This window comes from Toxotes jaculatrix, chromosome 22, assembly GCF_017976425.1.
Source record: "Toxotes jaculatrix isolate fToxJac2 chromosome 22, fToxJac2.pri, whole genome shotgun sequence".
NCBI classification, from domain to species: domain Eukaryota; kingdom Metazoa; phylum Chordata; class Actinopteri; family Toxotidae; genus Toxotes; species Toxotes jaculatrix.
The window spans coordinates 15723761-15750866 of NC_054415.1; the positions used below are offsets into that span (position 1 = coordinate 15723761).

The 27106-nt window shown below is 44.3% G+C and overlaps 3 protein-coding genes and 1 long non-coding RNA gene across 5 annotated transcripts; 2 read left to right on the forward strand and 2 right to left on the reverse strand.

Annotated features, from left to right (window-relative positions):
• Positions 1-81: 81 nt before the first annotated feature.
• Positions 82-20234, reverse strand: golt1ba (golgi transport 1Ba). Of its 2 annotated transcripts, XM_041030556.1 has the most exons (7): positions 20088-20234; positions 19562-19653; positions 19075-19253; positions 18818-18899; positions 17348-17428; positions 2827-2831; positions 82-93 (listed from the first exon to the last, which is right to left on the reverse strand). In XM_041030556.1, the coding sequence occupies exons 1-5, from the start codon at positions 20110-20112 to the stop codon at positions 17390-17392; spliced, it is 417 nt and encodes a 138-aa protein (XP_040886490.1). In that variant the 5' UTR covers positions 20113-20234; the 3' UTR covers positions 82-93; positions 2827-2831; positions 17348-17389. The 2 variants fall into 2 exon arrangements, with proteins under 2 accessions (XP_040886490.1, XP_040886489.1); XM_041030555.1 differs by lacking the exons at positions 82-93; positions 2827-2831 and having other exon boundaries at positions 14875-17428.
• On the forward strand, positions 637-11321 carry gys2 (glycogen synthase 2). Its single transcript, XM_041030541.1, has 17 exons — positions 637-938; positions 2526-2707; positions 3143-3334; positions 3450-3635; positions 4065-4209; positions 4470-4587; positions 4682-4802; positions 4896-5002; positions 5447-5506; positions 5668-5746; positions 7672-7785; positions 7970-8096; positions 8483-8578; positions 8675-8838; positions 8972-9052; positions 9614-9862; positions 10889-11321. The coding sequence occupies exons 1-16, from the start codon at positions 815-817 to the stop codon at positions 9830-9832; spliced, it is 2115 nt and encodes a 704-aa protein (XP_040886475.1). The 5' UTR covers positions 637-814; the 3' UTR covers positions 9833-9862; positions 10889-11321.
• Positions 10943-13280, reverse strand: spx (spexin hormone). Its single transcript, XM_041030554.1, has 6 exons — positions 13059-13280; positions 12703-12786; positions 12473-12530; positions 12031-12093; positions 11784-11870; positions 10943-11007 (listed from the first exon to the last, which is right to left on the reverse strand). The coding sequence occupies exons 1-6, from the start codon at positions 13158-13160 to the stop codon at positions 10943-10945; spliced, it is 459 nt and encodes a 152-aa protein (XP_040886488.1). The 5' UTR covers positions 13161-13280.
• Positions 20235-21217: 983 nt separating the features above from the next.
• On the forward strand, positions 21218-23372 carry LOC121176493. Its single transcript, XR_005892997.1, has 3 exons — positions 21218-21232; positions 23078-23110; positions 23191-23372. It is a non-coding gene; the product is annotated as an uncharacterized LOC121176493 (long non-coding RNA).
• Positions 23373-27106: the final 3734 nt, after the last annotated feature.

The window sequence follows — 27106 nt, forward strand, 5'->3', positions numbered from 1 at the left end:
ACTAGTAAGACAAAGAGCAGCAGCAGCAGCGGCGGTGGCAGGAGAAGGAGGAGCAGGGTGGACTGGTTTGTACTGGAACACTGTTGCTTTATTCTACTTCATCCAGCTCAGCAGTGGTGGAGGACATATCCAGATCCTTTACTAAAATACCACAACTCTGCAGTCCTGCAAAGACAGTCCTGTGGTCCTCACGTGCACCATGTGAGCATCATATGAATGCTATTATTCCCATTCTTTGGCAACAAACACCGAACCTTATTGGCAGTAGATCTCTAACACTGAACCAGGATAGTGACAGATGATGATGGTGATGACGCATGATTGATGATGAGCACGCCACCAGTCCGTGTGCTTTTAAAGCTAAATGCTGTTGTTCTCCATAACAAATTTTAATCAGGAATCTAGTGTTTACATTTCAGGAAATAACTTAAAAATCAAAATATACAGACACATTTTATGTGTGTTTACAACAAAAAAAATCTTGAAAAATAATAAATTAAATCAAAGAATTCGACACTACACTGTTGATGCTGAAATTCGTACCTGGACACTCTTTTGTCATGTATGACTCCACCAAACCTTTCACCCTGATGTGTGTGTTTTTGTGTGTAGGGTCAGCCTCGGTGGGCGGGGCGGAAGCTCTGTGCCTTCATTAGTCCCTTTTATCTTGTCCCGTTGCGTCCTGGAGGACTGTCCCTGCCGAGCTCAGGACCTTCACTCTCGGGCCCGTTTGAAGGATTTCTCTTCAGGCTGCCACAGCTCAGCTTCAGACTCCAGCTGCTTGCCTTTGTTGGAACCTCCAGAACTTTTCACCATGCCGCTGTCTCGTTCCTTGTCCATGACGTCCCTGAGCGGGGTGCTTCCAGCCTGGGAGGAGGATGAGCTGCCTGTGGAGGACCTGCTGCTCTTTGAGGTGGCCTGGGAGGTCACCAACAAAGGTACTGTCTGTTGATTCTTTACTATTCTGAAAGCACTATTTAAAGCATTGGGATATTTATTTTGGATCAGAATCGGCTATAATTCGGTGAAAAATGAACTGAGTTTGGCAGGAATTTGGAACTGTGACTCTTTGCCCCTCTCAAAGAGCAAATATTGAAATAGAACTGAGAGCGGAGTCAGAGTCTGCTCCCTCTGAAGAGTTAAACATTAAACTGCAGATAAGTGATGGCAGTGGAGCAGCTATGGCTTCCACTGCTTCCTGCTCCTCAGGCTAATATGTGTCAGGGTCTATAATTAAGGCGCAAACTCGAGAAAATTCATTGGACGGTGAACAACCTGAGTGATGGACACAGTCCTGGTTGTCCATCATGGACAACTAGCTCTCTGTGCTGCTCTGAGTAACACATGTCCTGCCATGTGTTTGCACGGGACTGTGCAGCACAGACGGAAGTTGTATCAGGTGCATTACACATGTTTATTCTACAGTTACACAATAATATGAATGATGAACGTGTTTGTCACGTGTAGATCTAAGACATATACATTCATCAGACGGGGTTAAATTAGTTTTTAGTAATTAGTCTCTCGTAAAGTCCTGACTGGTTGATGGACTGCACATAAAAAGAAACTCATGGTGTAACTCATTTAACTTGTGATGGACCTCGCTGTGTGTGTGTGTTGATTTATTTTTTCTCTTGGGATCAGTGTAGTTCCAGCCTGTGACTCTTGGATGTCTATGTCCAGGGACGGAGTCTCGAGGACACTCATGAGCTCATGTCCTATGAGTTTTGTTGTTTTTTTTTTGCGTCCTGTTATTATTACATTCAATTTAAGTGGAAATCACATGTGGAAATAAGGCTGAAAGGATAGTGATCGGTCACTTCAGCAGCTTTTGTTTTGAAATTTTGGCACCACTAGGTCACATCCTGTGGCGTATGATGGGCTCATATAGCAGCTGTATGTATTTGATTTCATTACATATTTATTTATTTATGTATGTTTTGGTGAGATAGATCCGCTTGACCTTTGACCCCTGTGTCATTAGGTGTATTAAGCTGCCCTTTTTTTTTTTTTTTTTTTTATGAATCTTGAGTCTGGACTTCCTATGTCTCTGCTGCAGGACATGCTCATGTTGTCAAACAGTTCAGAGGTTACTGGTCATTCTGCTGTCTTCTCTGCCTTCACCTCTTATATAACCACTGTTCTCTGATGCAGTTCAGACGTCACCACGGGCTCAGCGACGGTTGATGGCCTCTCATATCAATATTTGTCTTTTTGTTGCCAAGTGGGAGACCGGGAAAAAAAAATAAATAAATAAAACACCTCCACGTGTTTTAGTCTGTTACAAAACAGAAAATTCTGACACACAAGTGTAGAGTTTATCTGAAGACTGATCCAAAACAAAACAGCTGAAACTGCTGTTTTAAATCCAGAATCCCTGAAATGTTTACTCCCTTTAAACCACCTTACAAACCCTTCTGACTTCACAGGGGTCAAACAACCAACCTTTGACCTCTGTCAGTGTGTGGCGGGCGGGGCAGCCTCAATGTGTCCTCCTTTCACTGTGTGTGTGTGTGAACCTGCAGTTGGAGGGATCTACACCGTGATCCAGACCAAGGCGAAGATCACGGCGGACGAATGGGGGGAGAACTATTACATGATGGGGCCGTACTTCGAGCAGAACTTCAAGACCCAGGTGGAGGGCTGCGAGCCACCGAACCCCAGCATCAGGAAGGCCATGGACGCTCTCATCCACAACGGCTGCCAGGTGAGAGAGAGAGAGAGAGAGAGAGAGAGAGAGAGTCTCCTCTGTCTGTGTGTGTGCGTACCACATTGTCAGTCAACAGACCAGTGTAGTCTGCCCACTGGCCACCAGATGGCGATCACACACCAGACAATGGAAAGTGTGATGTTGAGTGGTCCAGAGTGTACATCTTACACATCTGGTTCTTTCGGACACTTGCTATGGGCTGAGTGGTTTTTCTACGTAACAACATTTTGAGCCTATTTATTTCTATATAGTTGATTATTTTAATATGATATATATTTATGATATATCCTAAAACAGCTATGATGTGCCTCTATATTCAAAGCACATCCAAATCAAAATGTTGTGTGTCTGTCGGAGTACCTTTTTGAATTTTGAAAACTGAAACTGTCCCTCTCTCTGTCTCTCTCATACTTCCTGTGTTGGTGCTTGCAGGTTCATTTCGGCCGCTGGCTCATCGAGGGCAGCCCCTACGTGATCCTGTTCGACATCGGCTCCGCTGCCTGGAACTTGGACCGGTGGAAGGGGGACCTGTGGCAGACCTGCAGCATCGGCCTGCCCTACCACGACCGAGAGGCCAACGACTCGCTCATCCTGGGCTCCCTGATCGCCTGGTTCTTCAAGGAGGTCGGCTTTGGAGTCCAGCACAGCTGAGCGTCACTGTTTACGGTGTGAACTTATGTAAACGCTGCTGATATCGACCCTGAGTCATCTGTTGTTGTTGTTGTTGTTGTTGTTCCAGCTGACGGACAACCTCGGAGACAAACCCAACGTCATCTGTCATTTCCACGAGTGGCAGGCAGGACCTGGGCTTATTCTCTCCCGCTCCCGCAAGATTCCCATGGCGACGGTATTCACGACACATGCCACGCTGCTGGGACGATACCTCTGTGCTGGGAATGCTGACTTTTACAACAACCTGGACAAGGTGAGAGGCACGCAGACACCTGCATGGAACTCTGAACTGTCACTGCTGCAAACTGGACTCAAAGCAGATGATTCCCATTCACATAAGAGCTTCATAGCTTCAGCTGTCAAATCAGCAACTAACTAACATCATATGTACCTGACTCTGCAGGCTCTGTAAAAAAAAAATAAAAAATAAAAAATCGCAGCCTTTTTACAGCCACTCAGAGCATCATTAGCGATGTCGAGCTGTGCGGAGGTGTGTGATTGGCTCACGTCCTAAAGGTCAGCGTGGACCTAAAGGCCGCTCTCTGACTAAATGGATAATTGACAAACACCTTGTCCGTCAATCATCCGTTCAGCGTGAACAGGAAGTCCAGGGGAAGTTCAGCCATTCTGTCTATGGGATCATATCAATATGCATTTTCAAATGTGTGTGTGTGTGTTGCAGTTCAACATTGACAAAGAGGCAGGTGAGAGACAGATCTACCATCGCTACTGTCTGGAGAGAGCCGCCGTCCACTGTGCCCACGTCTTCACCACGGTCTCCCAGATCACAGCGGTGGAGGCCAACCACATGCTGCACAGGAAGCCAGGTGAGGGGACTGTTCTGGATTGACCTATGACCTCCACACAGTTCACAGGTCAGCTAGTCTAAAGGAACATATCTAGAAGACTGCAGGCCGATGGTAATATGGCATTTACCTATGAATATTCATGGTCCCCAGAGGATGAGACCAGGGTTCTGCTTTGCTCCCTTACCTCCTCTAGCACCACCATCAGGACAAACTAACCACTTATTTAACTGCCTGCCTACTGTCACTAAAGCCCTCCTGTTGCTGTGTTGATGGTACAGATGTGGTGACCCCAAACGGACTAAACGTGAAGAAGTTCTCAGCCATGCACGAGTTTCAGAACCTGCACGCCACCAGCAAGACCCGCATCCAGGAGTTTGTCAGAGGGCACTTTTACGGGTGAGAGCAGCTCCGATCCAGCTCCTGTGGAGAGCTCTCTGACTGCAGACTTAATCTTCTTTAAACCTGATTGTAATTCTGATCCTCCTGACAGTCATCTGGACTTCAACCTGGACAAAACCCTTTTCTTCTTCATCGCTGGACGCTACGAGTTCTCCAACAAGGGAGCTGATATCTTCCTTGAATCGCTGTCCAGACTCAACTACCTGCTGCGGGTGAGGTCCCCTTTAGGTTTTACGCGTTCAGGTCTACTCTGCTGTAGCATGCACTAGTTTTCCTCTTTGTCTTCTTCCTCTGTGTCTCCACAGGTCCATAGAAATGACATGACCGTGGTAGTCTTCTTCATCATGCCTGCCAAAACCAACAACTTCAATGTGGAGTCACTGAAGGGTCAGGCGATACGCAAACAGCTCTGGTAGGTACAGTACTGTGGTTTGGATAGCATTCCAGTGCCAACATAATAAGATGATACTGTACATGCAGTATATTCAGACCCATGTGCACCTGCTTATTCATGCAGTCTGCCAGTCATCCAATCATGTAGCAGAATGCAGTGCCTCATTAAATCCTGCAGATACAGGTCAGGAGCTGGAGTTAATGTTCAAACACCAGAATGAGGATAAAATGTGATCTCAGCGGCTTTGACCGAGGAATGATTGGTGGTTTCAGATGGTCTACAGAGACCACATCAGGTTCCAGGTTCCTGTCAGCTAATGAACAAAGATCTGAGGCTGCAGTGGATGCAGGTTCACCAAAACTGGACTGCTGGAGACTGGAAAAATGTAGCCTGGATATCCTCTGATATCACGTTTGGTTCAAACATCCATTTCTGAGTCAGGCTTCTGTTTTTCTCCCACAGGGATACAGCTCACACTGTGAAGGAGAAGTTTGGAAAAAAGCTCTATGATGCTCTGTTAACGTAAGTGTGTGGACACTGCATGTGAACCCGTGACTTTATCGACCCCTGTGAGAGATTACGCCGATGTCAAATTGCTCGGGACATCAGCGCCGGTCCTCTGAGACAGATGGAGAGAACACAGGGATTCTTTTCAGTGTTTTATTGTTTCGCTCTGTCCTCAGAGGGAAGATCCCTGACATGAACTCCATTCTGGACCGAGACGACCTCACCATAATGAAGAGAGCCATCTACGCCACTCAGGTACCGGAGCCTCTCTTCATTCTTCTCCTTCATGTTGTGTTTAAAAAAGTAGTAGCACAGTTTTATATATATAAATTCTGGAAAAACCCAGTTGTAGACCAGGTTTTCTGTGGCTTTAAGTTTCCAAACAGATCTGTCATTATACAGTAGCAGAGTAAAAATAGCCCACAGATGAAAAAAAAAATTTGCTGTGGAAGATAAATCTCCAGCAGCTCGCTCTCCATATCCTCAGCTCTGTTTTTTTATGAATGGATGAGGCCTTTCCCCAGGAGTGATCAATGTAGATGAATAATAGAAGCACAAGGGAGGGTGGGGGGGTTCGCTGAGAGCCAAAAGCATGAATGAACGTCAGAGAGCCGCAACCAAGCCGAGCGTGGGTTAATTACCTTCCTCTGGCCCAGACCGTGGGGGTCAATAGACCGGCGGTGTCGAGGTGATGTATCCTGGAGCGCGGTGTTACAGGCGAAGTGCCTGTACCAAAAGGTCTTTCTCAATTAAATGAATTTATGCCAACGTCAATATTTCAGTGGTCGGAAATGGAGCACGAGTGGTATTGACTGTAAGTGTGATTGAACTCAGGCTCGTTCTGATCGGTGATTGGAGGAAGAAGTGCTGTTGGGATTATTTTTCTGTTTGTCATTTTTTTTTCATTTGGAGCCCCCCCCCCCCCCCATCCCCCCACCCACCATCCCACCCATCCCCCTTCAGCCCCTCCCCACTCTCCCCACTGTAGTTTCCCCTCCCCTCCACCCCCACTTTTCAATTACAGCCTTGTTGATTTAACAGACTTTCACGACCAGTTGAGAACAGTGTTTAACTGAACAGTGGCTCCTCCTTAAACCAGCAACATCTGATTTTTTTTATTTTTTTTTTATATTAAAAGATAAACTTGATTTTTTTCCAACGTCTATCTGTAGTTTTGATGTCCAGGTTTTGAGATTTCTGTGTCAGAGTCTTCTGTGCATACAGCCCAGTACAGAGGACGTGAAAGGAAATATGTGTAAAATTTCTGTAGCAAAACTGATGTCGCAGACCTCACTGTGAACACTGTGAACTCACTTGACCTAAATCAGTCGCACAAGAGGACACAAGGTATTTTTGTGAGTGTGTGTACTTTTGTTTGACATTTTCAGTGAGGCACCTCTGAAGTCATCTACATGTGGTGCCCAGTCAGATGTCCTGACCTTTTCATTAAAGCAGTTTAATATTAGTTCAAGTTTTTGAAAATTCATTCAAAAAAAAACTTTATTTAGCTTCCATATCTATCCAACAATCAAATTCATGTGGAGTCTTGAAGAAACCTGTGTTTCAGCCTAGTAAAAGAAAACTGTTTCGCTAACATGCTAATACGCTAACATGCTAACGTTTTTTACTACTTTACTATTACTTTACTACTTTACTATTACTTGTTCTTCAGTCAAGTCTTTGACTGAAGAACAACAGGAAACTACGGGACCTGTGAAATAAAGTACTGCTGCTCCTGTTTGATTGTTGTGCTGCGGTGCGATCAGATATCATTAGCCCCGAGGTTCAGATAATACCCGAGCTGATCAGCACTCCTCAAAAATCCCTCTCTGAAAGGTTACCGGTCTCACATCACTGACTCAAACACTCATTATGTCAGTTCACTGTTTCAGGTGTTTGTGTTTATACAGCACAAGAGCACAAAGCTACAAAGCACAGATCAATGAAAAAAAGAAAAGGGTCATCACCGATATCAGGGTCCTGAATCAAAATCAGGATGATGTGATTCAGGACCCTGATTTCCTCCCCGATGATTCCATGATGATGAAAATGTAATAATGACAATGATATATTTCTCATCAGTAATCAGTAATTGATTCACTTTGACCTTTCCCTTTCTTTCTGCCCAGTCTTGCATTTGACTCTCTTTGAACACACACATTTTACACTCTGTGCCGCAGAGACACAGCCTCCCTCCGGTGACTACTCACAACATGCTGGACGACTCAACAGATCCCATCCTGTCCAACGTCAGACGCATCGGCCTCTTCAACTCCAGGAACGACCGCGTCAAGGTAGACAGCGCTTGTACAAGGAAAAAAAAAAAAAAAAAACAACCTGACCACAGGGGTGGAAATAGATGTGAAGGTCGAGAGGTCACCAAAACATTCAGATTCACCCTCCTGTTGAGTTATGGTGACTGATAAGCATTTGTACTTCCTGTTCCGTCTCTCCTCCTCCTCCACCTCCTCCTCTCAGATCATCTTCCACCCGGAGTTCCTGTCCTCCACCAGCCCCCTGCTGCCGATGGACTACGAGGACTTTGTTCGCGGCTGCAACCTCGGAGTGTTCCCCTCCTACTACGAACCATGGGGATACACACCCGGTAGCCTTTCGCCCTCACATTGCGACTCATCGCATGCACAAATGCCGCATGTTCCGCCGCTCTCCGCAGCAGGCACACGAAGCAGTGGTGCATTAGTTCTTCTCCAGTATATACTTTGCAGTGAGGCCAGTGATGCTGCAGACACTTTTCCAATACTCATCTCTACACATCAACACGCTTTATTACCATTTTTGAACCACATGTACGGTTTGTATAATTATTTTCGGGATGGTCATCACACATTACCAGACCCAAAAGTCTTTAAAAAAATAAATGAAATAAAACATTTTCTGGTTTGAAAAATGGCTTAATGAATTAATTGAATATAAAAATAGTTGCCAATGTATTTTATTTTATTTGGATTGACTTATCAATGAATGTCGTAGGTGAGTGTACTGTGATGGGCATTCCCAGTGTGACCACCAACCTGTCAGGTTTCGGCTGCTTCATGGAGGAGCACGTCTCAGACCCTGCTGCCTATGGTATGGACACACACACACACACACACAAAAATGCACACACAATTTGAGGCATTACATATGTGTCCTTTCCTCTCTCCCTCTCTCTCTCTCACTCAGGTATCTACATTGTGGACCGGCGGTTCCGTTCCCCTGAGGAGTCCTGCAACCAGCTGACCCAGTTCATGTTCAGTTTCTGCCAGCAGTCGCGGCGTCAGCGCATCATCCAACGCAACCGCACAGAGAGGCTGTCCGACCTGCTGGACTGGAGATACCTGGGACGGGTCTGTTTCTGCTGCACCAGCAGTAAATAGCTGTTTGATGAGATGGAAACTAGAAGACGGTCTTCATCGATAACTTGCAGTTAAATGTTGGTCTAATAGTTGACGTGCATCTCTGCTGACTTGTGATTGACAGTTCTACGTACATGCCCGGCACCTCGCACTTAGCAGAGCTTTCCCGGAGAAATTCAAGATGGACCCCATGGCCCCGCTGAAGGTGAGCAACACAAAAAAACAAATGTATGTGTAGCAGTGAGGTCCAAAAGTCTTAAGACCACTTGCTCACTGGGTAAAGCTGCCTGAGACAGACTCTGACTGCCCACTGTACATAACCATCCCTTCTCGTGTACTGACTGAGACACACAGTGCATATTGTTGGACTTTATCCACACTGGTCAGGCTTTAATTGACAGTGTAACATTTGGATGAATGACAGCACATCATGTTGGATGGTGCTGAGGCTGAACACTATGGTGCTACATGAAATAAGACTTCCTCCTTTCTGCTTCTGCTCTTCCTCCTCTGATTTCATGTACATTTGGATTTTGAAGTCACAATTAGATTCAATTTTAGACACAATTTGGATCAAAACATATTTATATGGGAGAGATAGAAGTATCTAGTTAAATAGGCAGAGAGGAAACTAGTAAAGGGAGGAAGGGAACGAGGGAAGAAAAAATGGGATTTCTATAGAAATGAACTGAAAGCTGCTTGGAAAACCGAAAATTCAAAACATTACACTGAGCACCATATTTTTCCAATGACTTTATCTCCCCAGACGGAGGGATTCCGTTACCCCCGCCCCTACTCGGTGCCCCCTTCCCCCTCGGCCTCCCTCCACTCCACCCCGCACCACAGTGACGTGGAGGACGATGACGACGAGCCGTACGACGAGGACGAGGAGGCCGAGAGGGACCGGCTGAATATCAAGTCTCCCCTCGTGCTGGGTGCCGTGCCTGAAGGGAAGAAGAAGCAGCCGGGAGAATCAGGAAACTGAGATTTAATATGAGTGGCTGCAGATTTTATACACAGGTCTATCCAGTCATCTGCTAGGTGTGTATGGAATAATCACAAAAATTATCCAAAAAAAAAAAACAAAAAAACCTTGTGGAACCTGCCCAGACCTGAAGCTGTTCCACTGCAGCTGAGTTTAATTGTGGTATTCTCCAAGGCTTTACCCTTGGCCCACTGTTGTTTTCAGTACATGTGCTTCCTCTCAGTCAGGTTATACAGAATAAAGATGTTGCAAATGATACAGTCTTATGTTCTTATGCAATCCTATGATTGTAGTAGCATAAATAATTATCTGCCTTAAAGACACAGTGAAATAAAAAATGCATTTTACAAGTTATATTAGATGTCTTAAATCTTTCTCTAATCTCTTCCTGCAAAACATTAAAATGTTTTTGATGACTCATTCTGAACTCAGGTTATCAGGGTGTATACATGCATGTATGCAATCAAATGTAATGTGCTAACCAGTCCCACTATGTAAACCAGTATGGGTGGGATACCAGAAGTCACTGTAGCCACACCCTGAGCGATCCCTTTGTGAGATAAGGGCAGCGTTTACCTTTATTTTGAAAAGCCGTTGAATTTTTTTATGCCCATATAATTTTGGGAGCTAGAGAATTTTGTGAATAATTTAAACTTCCTCAAAGAAGTTTCCATTGATTATGATGCAACACAGATAAGATGAATTGATTTCACATATGACAAACTCAGTATGTGTTACTACTCCATGTAGTATATCATCAACATTCTTCTTGTTTGAGCTAAAATTAAATTCCCCCAGAAAACTGGAATTATGTGGCAAAAATGGCACATATCTTACTGGTTTACCGGCTCATATCATAAAACCATGATATTCCATTATAAACACTGTGTTTATCTCATGCTTAGTGATCAGGTAGAATGATGCCCTCAGTTTAAAACCTCAGACAGTCTCAGACCAATAGTGCTATGAATTCAACCTCTTTTTATTAAAACGTCACATTTCAAACATAGTCAGAGAATTTGTATTTACAAAACAGCTGTTCTTCTCCCTCACGCAGGGCTGAACCACTTAGGTTCAAACTCGAAGGCGACGCAAGTGTGTGAAAGACCATCAGAAGAATTCCCTCTTCCACACCGGCAGCTCCTGGAAATACACCTCGTCCTGGTTTTCATCAGCTGGAGGACAAAGAGAGAGAAAATTCACCTTATAATATGGAATTCAAATATTAATACTGAGACAAAGACACTTTACAGTCTTTCCTTAAAGATCCGTAAATTAAACTTTTTTTTTTTTTTTTACCCCAGGCTGTGCCAGTTCCCTTGAATTTTCATCTAAAAAAAAAAAAAAAAAAAGGCCTTGAAAGTTTTATTAAGATCCTAAAATGTGATGTGTCAGTGTGTGTGGGAACCTTGTGCTATTTGCACCTATTCACAGTGTATCTGAGAGCTGTTTATGTGAGTAAAACCATTAAAACGGCGCATAAAATGAACTGTGGGCACCATCCTTTATCCATTACTCATCCACTTGTCAGGGTAATAGCTATCCAGTTAGTAGTTATTGGATAATTTCTTGTGCGGATGTGTGTGTGGGGGGGGGGGGGGGGGGGGGGGCTCTCACACCCCAGATTTTATAGTTTGAGTTTAAGATTTTCAATAAATTCCACCTTCCAGCTGCCAAAACCTGCGGGTAAGACTGAGGACTGAAAGAAGAGCTAGTTTTTCTTCTTCATGTCTTCTGGGTTAAAAAACAAACAAACTATACATTGATGAACCAATAATATCAAAACCAGTAACTGGGTTTAATGTCATGGCTGATCGGTTTACTTTATATAAATACTAGAACTGAATGTCACTCGGTCGACAGAGTAAAAGACAAATCCTACATCCTTTATTATGACCTGCACATCTGGTCCAGCTGCTGCATGTCAGCCGGTCCAGATGCTGCTGCTCACCTCCCTCCCTGGCCTGCTGCAGGAAGTTGAGCAGGACGGTGGCGGCTTGGTCCACACTCAGCTTCTCAGTGTTCTGACTGCGGGTCTCTGACGGAGGGGAACAAACACCAGACACAGGTCATTATCTGATTACTTCATGGACCAAAGTCGATATCTGCTCTAAGAGTTTGTTTTTTTTTCTTTCGTTCTCATTAATCATCTCTATCAAATAAAAGAAGTTAAATTTAGTTAAACAACTTAGTTGTACCTAAGTGTAATGTGTCATAGACGTCTCCTTCTTTCCGGTCCTCTGAGATGAACCTGCGTCCCTCTGGAAAAATAAGAAAACACTATCACTTTGTCTCCTTGTAGTAAGAACAACATGAAGATCCCAGTGTCTGTTTCAGTTTTTAAAGAATGAGATTACAATTTTTCAATTACAATATATCCCATTATTTATTTTATACTAAACACCCTGTGCAAGCATATGAGCAGTAGGTCAGTGGTTCCAAAAAGGGCCGGTGTGGCTGCAGGTTTTTGTTCCAACCAATCAACAGCACACAGTTTGACCAACCAACTGTCTGAAGACTGAGATCAGTTGATTAAATGAGTCAAGTCTGGTGTGCTGCTGCTTGGTTGGAACAAAAACGTGCAGCCACGCGGCCCTTTGTGGAACAGTTTGGACACCTCTGCAGTAGGTAAGTACATACGTGTGCCCTTGAGGTACAACATAGCCTGCGGGGTCCAGTTTCTCCGTTGGAAAGATCCCTTTAATGAAGAAACAAAGAAAAGGAGTTTTATATTTCTGCCACTGCCTTCTCATCCTGTCCTCCTGTTCCTTTCACAGTCATTCAGTCAGCACGTCAGCACTTTCTCTTCAGTTACTGAGTGAAAACATCACAAGGCAAAAGTTTTATAGAGAGAAATAAAGCAGCTTTACTTTCGGCGCACTCCACGACTGAGAGATAAACGTCGCCAGCAGTAAAAGGGTGAGTGCATAAGTTAATGTGATGGTCCTCAAACCCTGCGGGAGACAAAGGTAAACGTTTTTAGTTTTTACAATCGGAGCAACGCAGCAGCAGCATCCCTGTCAGAGAAAGACTCGAGCTGACGCGTGCGTTTCTGTGCGTAATGAACGCTTTACGCACAGATTGCGCGCATCATCCACGCAGTTTCACCAAGCTCTTAAAGCTTTACTTTGAAACTTGTGAAAAATAAGGTAAGGAACTTTTACCAGATGATGCGTAAAATGCCTGTAACTGGATACCAGTGCTAGAAAGAGTCCGCTGCACTTACTTTCATTGTCTCAGACGTCCTGTGAGCCTGGTGTCCAAGCAGAGAGGATGAGAGAAGCAGAGGTTCAGAGTCACTGCAGGCGGGGTTCCCTCTCTCCTGCATTTTATATCCTCCGTGGTTGGGAACCCTCTGCTGCTCCGGCGCTTTCCTTCATGATGCCAGCAGCTATAGGTCACGCCAATTTGATGAAAAGGGGGGCGGCGGGGAGGGAGGGAGGGAGGGAGGGGGCTGCTGAGAGAGTGTGAATGAACGGAGCTACCGATCAATTCTGCTCCTTTTCATCGGGGGCTGTGTAGTACACTGTAAATATTTCGGCATTAAAAACAGCTGCCATAAGCACTTCCAGCTCCCCGGAAGTTTTTTTTCCCGTCATTTTCTCTGACATTACTCATCTTGGAGCTGCAGGCCGTTAATGTAAAATGTGGACAGGCTCTGGGTGATGTCACTGTCGATAAGAGGAGTAATACCCCCTCCTCCTTTGTGGGGATATTGATATGTTTGCGGTGCGCTCACCGGAGCAGAACGCGGATCGATGAGAGTTGGAATTTATGAATTACGAGAAACGCGATCAGTAATGAATGGAATTATCCAAAGTCTGCAGACAGAGTGAGACTGTGACTGTGGTCTCAGTACTTTACGGTCAGCGATGCCATTCTACAGGGATAGTATTAAACTATACGTGGGGGGTGTAACCGCGGGGTCATGTCCAAGTCATAGTTTTGAGCCTGGAACTTTTTACAAGAAGTGTGGAGGTGTAAAGGTTGGTTCTATTATTCCATTTTTATCATGACCACATGTTAACATATGTGGGCTGGAATGACCTGGAGCCTTCCATTAATACCTCTGCATATCGGTCGGTGGAAGGTCAGAAAGGTCATCAAGTTTTTACTGGCCTATCATCCGCGGGTGCCATGTCCCATGTCTTTAACATGAGCAGGGGACCAGCATACTTCATTTGTGTGGTCAATGCAGACGTCCTTCCAGATGTCTGCATCATGACAGCTTCAAGAACACTTTAAAAGGAATTTCTATAAAAGAAAACATCTGATCAAATGGATCCTTTAGTTTTTATTTACAATGATGATCACAGATCTTCCTCATGCTGTTCTGAGTGGCAGGGATAAAAGCATCTACGCTGTGAGGAACCCTGCAAAGAATAAAAGATCTCTGTGCATTTAAAATGCAGCTTTAGTGCTATAACATTGTTGGGTAAAATCTCCAACTGTTTGTTTGAAGCTTTGTTTTAAATCCTGAATGACAGATCACAGCCTGCAACAGCAAAACGATTGGACTGATCCATAAAAACATCTATTGATTTGCTCATATTAGGACTCTGTGTTTCCTGTGATCTGATTGGTCAGTAGTCTGGCTCTTGGCAGGTTTTGATCTGGTCCTCTGAAGGAAACCTGTTCTGGAGCAGGTTATCGTTGTGCAGCACAGGTTGCTATGGTGATCTAACCCATTTAAAAGTCAGCCAGCTTCATGATACAGAAAAACCTGAGTTAAGCCCAAAGATCATTGGATCTCTGATCTCTCCTCCTTGCACAAGACTCTATTGACTGTGAAGGTCACTGCATATTATTCACATAATTTTTGTATTTGTCAAACCATTCAGTTTGGCCTGTACGGAGACTTCTGTGTTCTTTATGTTAGTACACTCTGCCTACTCTGAGTTCAGGGCGTGTAGTTACTCCACTGCTTGAGCTTCATACAAACAGTTATAGGGTGTTTGTTGTTGTGTACGTTGGGTGTGTGTATGCTGGATGTTGTCAAGAGTCAGTGACGAGACAAGAAGAAAAGACTTGGATGGCAGATACAAAGCTAACTTTCATAGTATATTTACAAAAGTGCCATACAGCAAAACATTGTCATTTCACAGGTAACTTCACTTCAGATGCTCTTGCACAGAAAGACCCACAGCTGAAGGGCTTTTATTTATTCAGCTCTTGGGTCGTGGTGGCTGACGTCCGTGGCTGATGAAGGATGTTTTAAAAAAAAAAACCTGCGTGAACCTGTTTAACAGAGAGTTTAAGGACACTGGATGAATGAAGAGAGGACTCTAGCACTTAGAGGGATTCTCTAGAGCTGTTTCCACATAGAAACTCTGGACAGTATCTGGAGAATCAGGTCCCCCGGATATTGTCCGGAGTCCTTGTTTCACACATGCGACACGCAAACCGGAAATCTGGTTTAGGTGTGGGGTGGTGCCTGGTAGAGAATTCAGGAGGTGGTGATAGATACATCATCAACATCCCGTACAGCTCCTCTGGGTCACGTCTAGAGAAGTTCAGGGTTGCAGTGCACGTGTGAAAACAGTTCAGGTGGCACATTCTGATGAAACTAATTGCTTATTCAGACGTATAGGTCAACAAGTGTGTGAAGCCGCAGCTGCTTCGCAGTTTACAGCTCCATCGTGTTAAAGGGCTGAGCTGAAGTTCTCAGATCTGAGTAGAGTTCATCTGTTTATACCACTGAAAGCAAGTGAGATTTTTCTTGGAAGGATCATACCAGTGTTTTACATGTTTTAGTTCATCATAGGGTTATTTATTACAACTTGGGTCATGTTTTCATAGTTTTGGCTTTAATAGGGCCCAAGTTGCTTTATATCGCTGACTATTTCCCAAAGTTTTGGTTAGTTTTCTATCTTCCAAGCAGCTGCTGGTTTCAGTTCATTTACATATGCTATGAAAATCACCTTGCAGAGAATAAAGCCGTGCTGTTCATATAATCTATAGGAAAATAATATGTTTCCTTGTTGTTATGTTTAAGAGCTTTAGAGAGTAAATTTGTTCTCAGATTTGGCTTTGGGCACCAAAAAAAGCGGCTACTCGGCTAATTCTTAAATCTTAAATGCTAGAGTTAAACTGAACTGAGCAAAGAAGAGTTTTCAAAAAAATCCAAATTTTGATTTAAAAAGGTGAGTATTTTGATCCGAAGCAAAAATGATCTGATCAAAAAATAAGCAAAGCAAATTAGCAAGCAAATTTGAAGTCTCTTTTTGTAGTGTACTAAGATGAAGTGAAACCGCTGACTGCTTGGAAGATTGGAAGTCCAAAAACCAATAATGTGCTTTCGAGAACAGGGGAGGGGGAAAAAAAAAAAGTCACACCAGCATTTACAGCAGCAAATCATTTCAATTAAATTGGTACTATTCTTGGCAAGCAGCAGGAAACCCGTCTACACTGAGCTGAGTTTGGAGCGAACGGAAAGCCAGACAGTCCAAATTAGAGGAAGTTATCTTACGTTTTTAGCTGTGTCGCACCATCTACTGTTATGTAACCCTGCTCTGCTGGAGTGTAAACTATTCTACAAAAAAGACATTGTGTGTATGCTGTAAAGAGACAGGAGACAGTATGAATACGGTATTTTCCAGTTAGCGACTGAGCTACCTATCTTGCTACTGACAGTTAGCAAACCAGCTAGCTTGAAGAGCTTTTGCGACTGACTCGCACTATGCTCCTGGCTGGTTAGCACGTTACAGCTACAGCCTTGTGAGTAGTCAATACATTAGCGCCACCTGGATGAACTTCACCATCCATGTGTCATCATGAATTAGGTGCTTCCACTTTCTGGTGTGACCCGACTTTAACAGCACTCGGATTTAGTAGTTTTACGGGGTAATGACGATTAACAAATACGAATATGATCTCAAACCTCGTTATGCATGAAGTCAAGCACTGATCATTTAAAAAATAATTTATACTTAAGTACTCATTAGCCAACTGTAAACAGAAAAAAAAGACATGTAACAAAGGGAAAATATTACAATAGCCACGTTTGGTATTCAGATAGCTGCAAGACACGAAGAAACAAAGAGTCACAGAGTGACCGCAGGGAGACAAAATGCGGGACTTAAAAAGCTTTTCACCCAAATAAAGTTAAAGCACAGGCACAGAAACATGTCAACATGGCAAGCTGTCGGTCGGCTTCTCGTCCTTGTGGAGGGGGGGGGGGGGCGTCGTTTTGTCTGTTTGTTCCACAGAGTCAAAAAGTCACGTAGACAGAGTCAATGAGGCTTTTGAGGGACTCCTCCATCCTCCATTATCATGCCAGATGCGCTCAATGGCGAAGGGATCAATAGTATTTGAAATATTTATTGTAGTGACCTTAGTAACTCCATCCTTTAGTAACAGACCGGCGGTGCGACGCGCTGATGAACCTTTGATTGGTGGCGCTGACCAGCGAAATTACAGATAGACAGACAGACAGCAGTCTTTGCCTGCTGGAGGAGGGAGGGATCTGAATATATAACCTTAGCTGCTTTAAATCAGCCCAATGGGAGACTGTGTTGCTGTACTCAAACAGCCCTCTGTGGGTACAAGAAGTCACTGTTATACCATGGTGTTGCTCTCGCCCACTTTGTCCACATACTGAAAGAAAAGAAAGAAACTGTGTTAAGTGTCATCCTTTTTTTTTTTTTTTTCCAGCTCTCCTCACATGTAAAGCGTGACCTGACACACACACACACAAACACACACCTAGGAGTTTTCAATGAGATGCAAAGTATGAGTGGGATTTTGCGAATTAAACTGATGGCTGGACGGCACTGTTTGACCAGTATGGTGCAACATTTCAAATGGAAAGCATGCGTGACTTAAAGAGACACACCACAGGTGAACAGGACAAACAGAATTACTTCCTGAAATGTCATTTAGCAAATCTGTAAACAAGCTGAAAACCAATTGTCATCAATTCCATGTGAGTGCAGATTTTTGACACGTGATGTCTCACATTTAATATCTCTTCAAACACACGCTCATATTTATAAAATGAATGACTGTATCTACAAATTGAGAGCCTAATTTTCAGAATAAAGCTAATTAACTGAAATGGAAAAGCAGTGATTTGTTAATTTGCTGGCAGAAAAAAAAACATGCACAGAGCTTTCTTCTACAGTTCAACTTTATGAGCTTTTAATTTGCACTGATGAAAGTTCTGACCTTTGAGGAAATGGCTCCCCATTGGACTCTCTAGGGAGGGGAAGGAAGGGTTATGGGAAGGATAGGTGTAGTTGAGCTAGGACTACAGCTAGCCAGCAGTGTTAGTTTGAATCTTGTTTTGTACGTTTTAAGAAATAGTAGAAAAATATTATGTCTCAATATTGATATTATAATATCATATAATATAAACATATTATTGATATAGCAATATTATCTGTGGTGTGTGCCTTTAAATCAAATGAATGAAGATTTAAAAAAAAAAAAGAAAAGAAAAAGAAATGACGAGCTCCCTGAACAAAAATATCTAATTTCCCTTTGACTCATCAGACACTCGTCTTCTGAATATGGCAAAGAGTGTTAAATATGTTAGCATGCAAGGGGAAAATCGGCAGTGACTGACCACGACTGCTGATTGTCCTCAGAGCCTTACGAAGGCTTTAATTAAAAACAAAAAACAAAAACAAAAACACAGAGAGACATTCACCTCAAAACACAGCTTCCCACACAACAGCATGGTAGGAGCATGTTCATTAGCCACAAAACTATGTGTCTGCTAACTCGTGGCTCTAGATTTAACAGAGACAGACCCCCAACTTCTGTGTTCACCTGCTCACTATGTTTACAGGCAGTCTCATAACTGTATTCTTAATCCAACAGAGCAGCCGCGACGTGCAGGAGCTGAGCTGTCATTTCATTTGGGGGCTGAGTTAATCTGTTGTGGTGTTGGAACAGGGTGAATAATGAAACAAGAAAAAGAGCCATGCTTCGTGTAAACACAGCAGCAGCTGCAGGGTCGCTGCAGCGCTCGGGAATACTCACTGCACTGATGAACGGCAGGTTTAGGATGGAGCCGAGGACAGGTATTCTTCTGATGAAGCCTACCACAACTGGGAAGAAACCCCTGGATGTGATGAAAGGATAAAGAGAGAGCAAAGAGAAGGGGAGAGACATGGACATGAGATATGAAAAGAGAAAACCGAATCCAGCTCAGAAGACTCAGGGGAAAGGAAATTTGAATATAATATCACGTTTCAGTGTTTGATGGGAAATTCCGACACAGGTTTGCTTTCTCTCACCTGAACAACAGAAAGAAGCCGTAGATCTCCAGCACGACTCCGATGATGGGCCAGCCAATCAGCACCACAAACACGCCTCCCAAGAAGAAACCGGTGGCCTTCATCTTGTGCTTTTGGAAGAAGAAGCGGAATGTCCTCTCCAGTCCGATGACGAAGGCCAGTCCAGCAACAAACAGGATCTACGGCATAAAAGAAGGATGGCACCGCGTTAGTGAATGGTCCAGTTCTGGCCCTTTGTAACTGCAGGGACATTTTTTTTCTTTTTGGTACTCCATTGATTTAACATGTTAAAGGTGGTTTATTTGCAATTACAAGGCAGACATTGTGATGCCTGGTAAATTTGCCAGCTTGATTCTGCACCACATGTAAGACCTGGATGCGTAAAAGAATGCAGTGTAAGTGCCAGGTGAGCACTGAGGAAAGAAATCCTGCTGATTTCTCAGCATTACAGATAACATCAGTTCAATAAAGCAACAACAAAACTCACATTTCCAATAGCCAGGAGTGCTTTGTCAAAGAACAGGATCATCCCAAAGAAGAGGAAAAACACGCCGAAGCCTGTTAATCCCATTCCAATCTCTGCAGGACACACATACCACACATGTTAAAGCATTCCTTATGATTAATGTACAGCTGTGTACCCTTAGATCACTTTTTTTCCCAAAGTGTTTCAGGGCAAGGAACATTTCAAATAAGAGCCACACTGAAAGTGACAGTTGTTTCACTGGAGCTGCCACAAGAGCTCCGTATATGAAGCTCGGCAAAGCTTAAACATAGATGTGCGTTACTGTCAACTCATGGGCTCACCAGTTGCTACACAAGTATGTAGTAAGAGTTAGCTGTTAGCTATTTGGGCCACAGTGTGTGGTGTGCCATGGGAGGAAAATTAAAGCTAACTTTCCTAGCTCTGAATGCTACTTGCTAGTTGCTAGCCTATTGCTGCAGCTCGAATGAAGCCGGTTTGACAGAGGTGGCAGCAACTCACAGAGATAGCCAAATAACAAAGCTCTTACTTTGGGAGTCCGTTAGCGAAATCATCTTGACGCCGAATAAATGGATAAAGATTTAAAAAAAAAATGAAGAAGTAGTAGAGAAAACACTAATGTAGGTATTCAAGTGCTCCTCTTAGAGTGATTTGGATGACAGCTGCCACTGCAGCAACAGCCACGTCTTCCGGAAACACACCTTCTCGCGATGTTATCTTCCGGAACAGAGCTGTGTTGCATTCACGGCTACAAGTCCAAACACTTTTGGACTATTCTAATATTTTCGTCATTTGTCGTAGAGCGTATACATAGTACATCTACTCTTGTATATCACACATCTCCTGGAGTACATATTACAGAATATTAACCCCCCAAAACAACATTTCGACTCTCGAAACATATTAATATCCACTTTACGTGTTTTTGAACGCATCAAAGTAAGTTGTCGAGGGAAGTTTTGTCCTGGGTTTACTCTGTCAGGCAAAGAGGACCAGGACTCGGGATTGCAGGATCTTTTGCTCTCATTCAGGCATCTTAGGTTATGTATAAACCACAGCTTGTATAAACATGAAATGTTTTAAAGGCAGACCAGGATTGATAAAGCCGTGTCAATCCTGGAGCAAGAGGTGGAATTTTTAAGGTAGCCTGGCAGGCTAAATATAGGGCTAAAATGTCCCCCAGCTTTTTTCACGCCGTGCCAGGGTTTTTTTTTTTCCTCTGTCGAGATATGCATGCATTAATTTCTGTTTGTGTATGTGTGTGTGTGTGTGTGTGTGTGAGCGTTGGAGGTAGTTGCAGGTAATGCCTCTGCTGCAGCAGCAGCTGGATGTGAAGAAAAATATTACAAGTTCAACCAGTGACTTGATTAGTATCCAAAACTAATGTGTTTGTGTTTTTCAGCAGGAGGGAGGAGCTGAGTGAGAGGACCATTTGAGACCAGGTGAGCAAGAGCCACATTGTAGTGTTTTTTTTTTTTGTAATGTTAATTTTATATTTTGTGTGTGTGTGTGTGAGAGAGAGAGAGTGTGTTGTAGGTGAAGGTGCTGCTGGTGAGGATAGAGCGCCATCCTGTGGGAGTGAGGGACACACTGTGGCTGTTGTGTGCTGATGCTTCTTGGTTGTGTTTCTCTTGCAGGATGGCAGAGCTGATTGGGAGAACCCAGAGAGACCAGGTGAGACGCTGCCTGTTGGTTAACATTGTTTAGTGTTTCTACACATATGCATGCTTTAATTTCTCTCTCTCTCTCTCTCTCTGTGTGTGTGGGTGAGTGAGTGTTGGCAGTGCAGGCCTGTCTTCAGCTCAGTTTAGATGTGGCTTTGTTCTGTATCCAGGTGCATTGGAGTTTGGGTCTGGCTGAGTAGTGTCAGGGTTTAGTTGTGGTTAATTGTCAGTGTAGCTTTAGTGTGTGTGTGTGTTAGATGTAGTTGGCTCTTGATGTAGAGGCTGTCAATAGTTGTGTATTGTTGATGGAGCTGTGTGGCTCGGTGTTTAGGTGCTGTGCCTGGGCCTGTAGGTGTGAGTCTGTGTGTGTCTGTGTTTAGCAGGTTGATGAAGATTGGCATGAAGGTCATGGAGGAGGTCAAAGTGGAGCTCAGGTAGGCCTCCTGCTGCATGTGGAGGTTTTGCAAAATGTTTGAAAATGCAGGGTTAGATTTTCTTTCTTCCTGTGGCTCATGTTTAGTTTCTTTGTGCAGGATGGAGCAGCTGATGCAGAGGACCATGAGAGACAAGGTGAGAGCAAGCATGTTGGTCAACATTGCTCAGTGTTGTTTTTTTCTGTTTAACATTTAAGAGTTCATTTGTTTCTCACTTTCTCTCTTTCTCTGTTTCTGCGTTACTGCTGCAGGGCAGGCACCGCAGGTCCCTCCTACCACTCAACCTATTAGTCCCGTCCAATCAGAGTCCAGTTTGAGCCGCGCCAAAACTCAGTCGCACCTGTTGCCCATGCGCTGATCAAACCCATGTGACCAGGGAGGAGAGCGCTCAGCCAATAGCATGGCAGGATTTTACGTCAGGTGCGGCCGATAAAGCCTGGAATACGGGTCGTTTCTGTAACGCTCTGCTTTGTCCAAGCTCTTTTTCTGGTAAGTGGACCGAACTGAGCTCGTCACCTGTAGACAGAGGAATCCTGTGTGTTCGTGTTTAACGGGTTATTTGTTATTGTACTTTCTGGCGAACAGTGAAAGCTGTGGCTGAGAGCAGAGAGACGATTCAGGCCTAATGGAGCTGGAACTTCGGCGTGGGCCAGAGACAGGCGGTTCACCTGTCCGGAGCAATCCGGAGGGGAAAATGGCCGCCGCGGAGGCCAGGTAAGGCCCGCGCAGAACGTTTCACATGAAAAGCTTGGGTTGGTTTGTGACCAGACGCTAACATGTTTGATTATGTGCCGGGTTTCCGCAGGACGGACGAAGGGATCCAGCGGAGCAGCAGAGACCATTTGGGAGAAAGCACCGCGTTTGGCTTCGCTCATCGGCTCTACATTTAAGCGTGTGTGTGTCTGTGTGAGAGATGTGAGTGTCGGAGGTGCAGGCTTTTGTCTTTCGCTCGGTTGAGATGCGCTTTGTAACCAGTATAGCCGCTTTGGAGTTCGGGACTGGCCAAGTGTTGGCACGGCTTAGTTGTGGATGGATTCAGTGTGTGGAAGGCAGGCGGGTCGGCGTAGTTTTGGAGCGCGCGTTTGCTTTTGTTGGGCCGTTTCGTCAGTGTTGTCGGTCTGTGGAAACATATATACAGTTGTGATCCGGACACAGCTGTGTATATGTGGAAGCCTATAGGCAGATGGTGTTGGCAGCATGGGTTGAGTTGCGTGTCTGTTGTCAGGCTTAATTGTGGGTAGTTGTCGGCGTCGATGGACCTGTGGTCGGTGTCAGGTGTGTGTTCAGCAGTGTGGGGCCTAGCTAGCTGCACCTGGAAGTGTTGCTGAATGTTTAGAATTTCAGGTTTAATATCCAAAGCCTGTGTGTGTGTGTGTGTGTGTGTGTGTGTGTGTGTGTGTTTGTGTGTACCTTCTCTGCAGGAAGGATGAGCTGCTCCAGAGGATCATCAGAGGGTAAGAGAAAGCATGGAAGTCAACATTACTCAGTGTTTCTATATTTAAACATGTTGACTGTGTTTCTTTGTGCTGTGCAGGATGGAGGAGCTGCTGATCCAGAGAACCATGAGGAACCATGAGGATGCATGTTGGCCCATACTGCTCAATGTTTCTACACTCAAGGATTCATTTGTCTACGTTCCCCAGCAACCGTGTGTGTACTGCATCAGAGTGGAAGACCTGGGGAAAAGAACTTCAAGGACTCATCAGTCAGTGGTCATGTGACTGTAGGCCTGCTGAAGCAGGGATGGAACCACTGCCTCTCAACACTTCTGCTTCAAAAGATAGACACTGCGTTGAGAACATCAGTAGTTGTGCAGGATGGAGGAGCTGATCAAGAGGACCATGAGAAGATGCATCTTAGCCAATACTGCTCAGTGTTTCTGCATTGAAGGACTCAGTTGTATTTTGCTGTTTGTTTTGTTTGTTTTTTGTTCCTTTGTGTCCTGCAGGTGGCTGCATCTGGCTGAGTGGGGCTCCAGCTTGGATGAGGCTGTGGCCAGTGTGGAACCCAGGTAGCCCTGTTTCACAATCTTTAAAAATAATAATAATAATAATAATAAAATAAAAATTTAACCAGATTAGTATCCAAAGTCAGATTTTTTTTTTATTTTAATTTTAATTTTCCTTGTTGCTGCAGGTTGGAGGAGCTGATCCAGAGGACCCTTTGAGACCAGGTGCATGAAGGCCACATTGTTCAGTGTTTTTACCAGTATGCATGCATCCATGTCTGAGTGAGAATGTGTCTATTAAAATCAGAAAGAAGGAAGTGCCTGCTTTTGTCTTTAATGCACTCTATATGGGGCTCAGATCAGTTCTTGGGGGCGATGCACTGGGGTCCAACTAGGTTTGCTATTTCCAGGCTGTTGCATCAGTGTGTGGAAGCACATTATGCAGTTGTGATCCGGACACAACTGTATATGTGTGGAAGCCTATCAGCAGGTAGTGTTGTGTAGTTTAGTATTTTCAGTCTTAGTTGTGGCTATTTGTCACTATATGGATGGCACTGGGGTCAGTGTGTGTTTAGTGTGTGTGAGTCATAGTTGGTGCTTGATGTAGAAGAAAACTTATGCATGCATTAATGTCTCCTTGTTTCTTTCTGGGTGCGGCTGCTTCTGGCTGAGTGGCCATCTGACTTTGAGGCCATGGGCAATGTGGAGCTCAGGTAAGGCTCCTGCTGCAGCTGGATGTGAAGAAAAATATTACAAGTTCAACCAGTGACTTGATTAGTATCCAAAACCAATGTGTTTGTGTTTTTCAGCAGGAGGGAGGAGCTGAGTGAGAGGACCATTTGAGACCAGGTGAGCAAGAGCCACATTGTAGTGTTTCCACACTTATGCATGCACTAATTTATTTTCTGTGTGTGTCTGTGTGTGTCTGTCTCTGTGAGTGTGAGAGTGTTGTAGGTGTATGTGGGGTGGAGCCAGTGAAGGTGCTGCTGGTGAGGAGAGAGCGCCATCCTGTGGGAGTGAGGGACACACTGTGGCTGTCGTGTGTAGTCAGAGCTCTTTGTGGTAAGTCGATTAAAAAGAAAGAATCAAGGGCCATTTCCAAGGTGGTTTGAGTGCTGATGCTTGTGTTTCTCTTGCAGGATGGCAGAGCTGATTTGGAGGGTCATGAGAGACCAGGTGAGACGCTGCCTGTTGGTTAACATTGTTTAGTGTTTCTACACATGTGCATGCATTAATTTCTGTGTGTGTATGCATGTGTTTTCCCTGCAGGAAGGATGAGCTGCTCCAGAGGATCATCAGAGGGTAAGAGAAAGCATGGAAGTCAACATTACTCAGTGTTTCTATATTTAAACATGTTGACTGTGTTTCTTTGTGCTGTGCAGGATGGAGGAGCTGCTGATCCAGAGAACCATGAGGAACCATGAGGATGCATGTTGGCCCATACTGCTCAGTGTTTCTACACTCAAGGATTCATTTGTGTACACTCCCAGCAACCATGTGTGTGTACTGCAACTGAGTGGAAGACCTGGGGAAAAGAACTTCAAGGACTCATCAGTCAGTGGTCATGTGACTGTAGGCCTGCTGAAGCAGGGATGGAACCACTGCCTCTCAACGCTTCTGCTTCAAAAGATGGACACTGTGTCGAGAACAACATCAGTAGTTGTGCAGGATGGAGGAGCTGATCAAGAGGACCATGAGAAGATGCATCTTAGCCAATACTGCTCAATGTTTCTGCATTGAAGGACTCAGTTGTATTTTGCTGTTTGTTTTGTTTGTTTTTTGTTCCTTTGTGTCCTGCAGGTGGCTGCATCTGGCTGAGTGGGGCTCCAGCTTGGATGAGGCTGTGGCCAGTGTGGAACCCAGGTAGCCCTGTTTCACAATCTTTAAAAATAATAATAATAATAATAATAAAATAAAAATTTAACCAGATTAGTATCCAAAGTCAGATTTTTTTTTTATTTTAATTTTAATTTTCCTTGTTGCTGCAGGTTGGAGGAGCTGATCCAGAGGACCCTTTGAGACCAGGTGCATGAAGGCCACATTGTTCAGTGTTTTTACCAGTATGCATGCATCCATGTCTGAGTGAGAATGTGTCTATTAAAATCAGAAAGAAGGAAGTGCCTGCTTTTGTCTTTAATGCACTCTATATGGGGCTCAGATCAGTTCTTGGGGGCGATGCACTGGGGTCCAACTAGGTTTGCTATTTCCAGGCTGTTGCATCAGTGTGTGGAAGCACATTATGCAGTTGTGATCCGGACACAACTGTATATGTGTGGAAGCCTATCAGCAGGTAGTGTTGTGTAGTTTAGTATTTTCAGTCTTAGTTGTGGCTATTTGTCACTATATGGATGGCACTGGGGTCAGTGTGTGTTTAGAGTGTGTGAGTCATAGTTGGTGCTTGATGTAGAAGAAAACTTATGCATGCATTAATGTCTCCTTGTTTCTTTCTGGGTGCGGCTGCTTCTGGCTGAGTGGCCATCTGACTTTGAGGCCATGGGCAATGTGGAGCTCAGGTAAGGCTCCTGCTGCAGCTGGATGTGAAGAAAAATATTACAAGTTCAACCAGTGACTTGATTAGTATCCAAAACTAATGTGTTTGTGTTTTTCAGCAGGAGGGAGGAGCTGAGTGAGAGGACCATTTGAGACCAGGTGAGCAAGAGCCACATTGTAGTGTTTCCACACTTATGCATGCACTGATTTTATATTTTCTGTGTGTGTGTGTGTGTGTGTGTGTGAGAGAGTGAGTGAGTGAGTGAGTGTGAGAGTGTTGTAGGTGTATGTGGGGTGGAGCCAGTGAAGGTGCTGCTGGTGAGGAGAGAGTGCCATCCTGTGGGAGTGAGGGACACACTGTGGCTGTTGTGTGTTGTCAGATCTTTGTGGTAAGTGGATTAAAAAGAAAGAATCAAGGGCCATTTCCAAGGTGGTTTGAGTGCTGATGCTTGTGTTTCTCTTGCAGGATGGCAGAGCTGATTGGGAGAACCCAGAGAGACCAGGTGAGACGCTGCCTGTTGGTAAACATTGTTTAGTGTTTCTACACATGTGCATGCATTAATTTCTCTGTGTGTATGCATTTGTTTTCCCTGCAGGAAGGATGAGCTGCTCCAGAGGATCATCAGAGGGTAAGAGAAAGCATGGAAGTCAACATTACTCAGTGTTTCTATATTTAAACATGTTGACTGTGTTTCTTTGTGCTGTGCAGGATGGAGGAGCTGCTGATCCAGAGAACCATGAGGAACCATGAGGATGCATGTTGGCCCATACTGCTCAGTGTTTCTACACTCAAGGATTCATTTGTCTACGTTCCCCAGCAACTGTGTGTGTACTGCATCTGAGTGGAAGACCTGGGGAAAAGAACTTCAAGGACTCATCAGTCAGTGGTCATGTGACTGTAGGCCTGCTGAAGCAGCGATGGAACCACTGCCTCTCAACACTTCTGCTTCAAAAGATGGACACTGCGTCGAGAACAACATCAGTAGTTGTGCAGGATGGAGGAGCTGATCAA

Bases quoted from the DNA above. Each gene is read 5' to 3' on its own strand.
- golt1ba (XM_041030556.1), bottom strand. From the start codon at position 20,112: ATGATTTCGCTAACGGACTCCCAAA. The intron at 19,254-19,561 runs GTGAGTTTTGTT...TTTATGCCGTAG, and splicing joins CACTCCTGGCTATTGGAAAT to ATCCTGTTTGTTGCTGGACT. The intron at 18,900-19,074 runs GTGAGAGAAAGC...CATCACATCCAG, and splicing joins GGCTTCTTTCTGTTGTTCAG to GGGTTTCTTCCCAGTTGTGG.
- spx (XM_041030554.1), bottom strand. From the start codon at position 13,160: ATGCAGGAGAGAGGGAACCCCGCCTGCAGTGACTCTGAACCTCTGCTT. The intron at 12,787-13,058 runs GTAAGTGCAGCG...TGTCTCCCGCAG, and splicing joins GGACGTCTGAGACAATGAAA to GGTTTGAGGACCATCACATT. The intron at 12,094-12,472 runs GTATGTACTTAC...TTATTTTTCCAG, and splicing joins GTTGTACCTCAAGGGCACAC to AGGGACGCAGGTTCATCTCA.
- gys2 (XM_041030541.1), top strand. From the start codon at position 815: ATGCCGCTGTCTCGTTCCTTGTCCATGACGTCCCTGAGCGGGGTGCTT. The intron at 4,210-4,469 runs GTGAGGGGACTG...TTGATGGTACAG, and splicing joins CATGCTGCACAGGAAGCCAG to ATGTGGTGACCCCAAACGGA. The intron at 5,507-5,667 runs GTAAGTGTGTGG...CTCTGTCCTCAG, and splicing joins CTCTATGATGCTCTGTTAAC to AGGGAAGATCCCTGACATGA.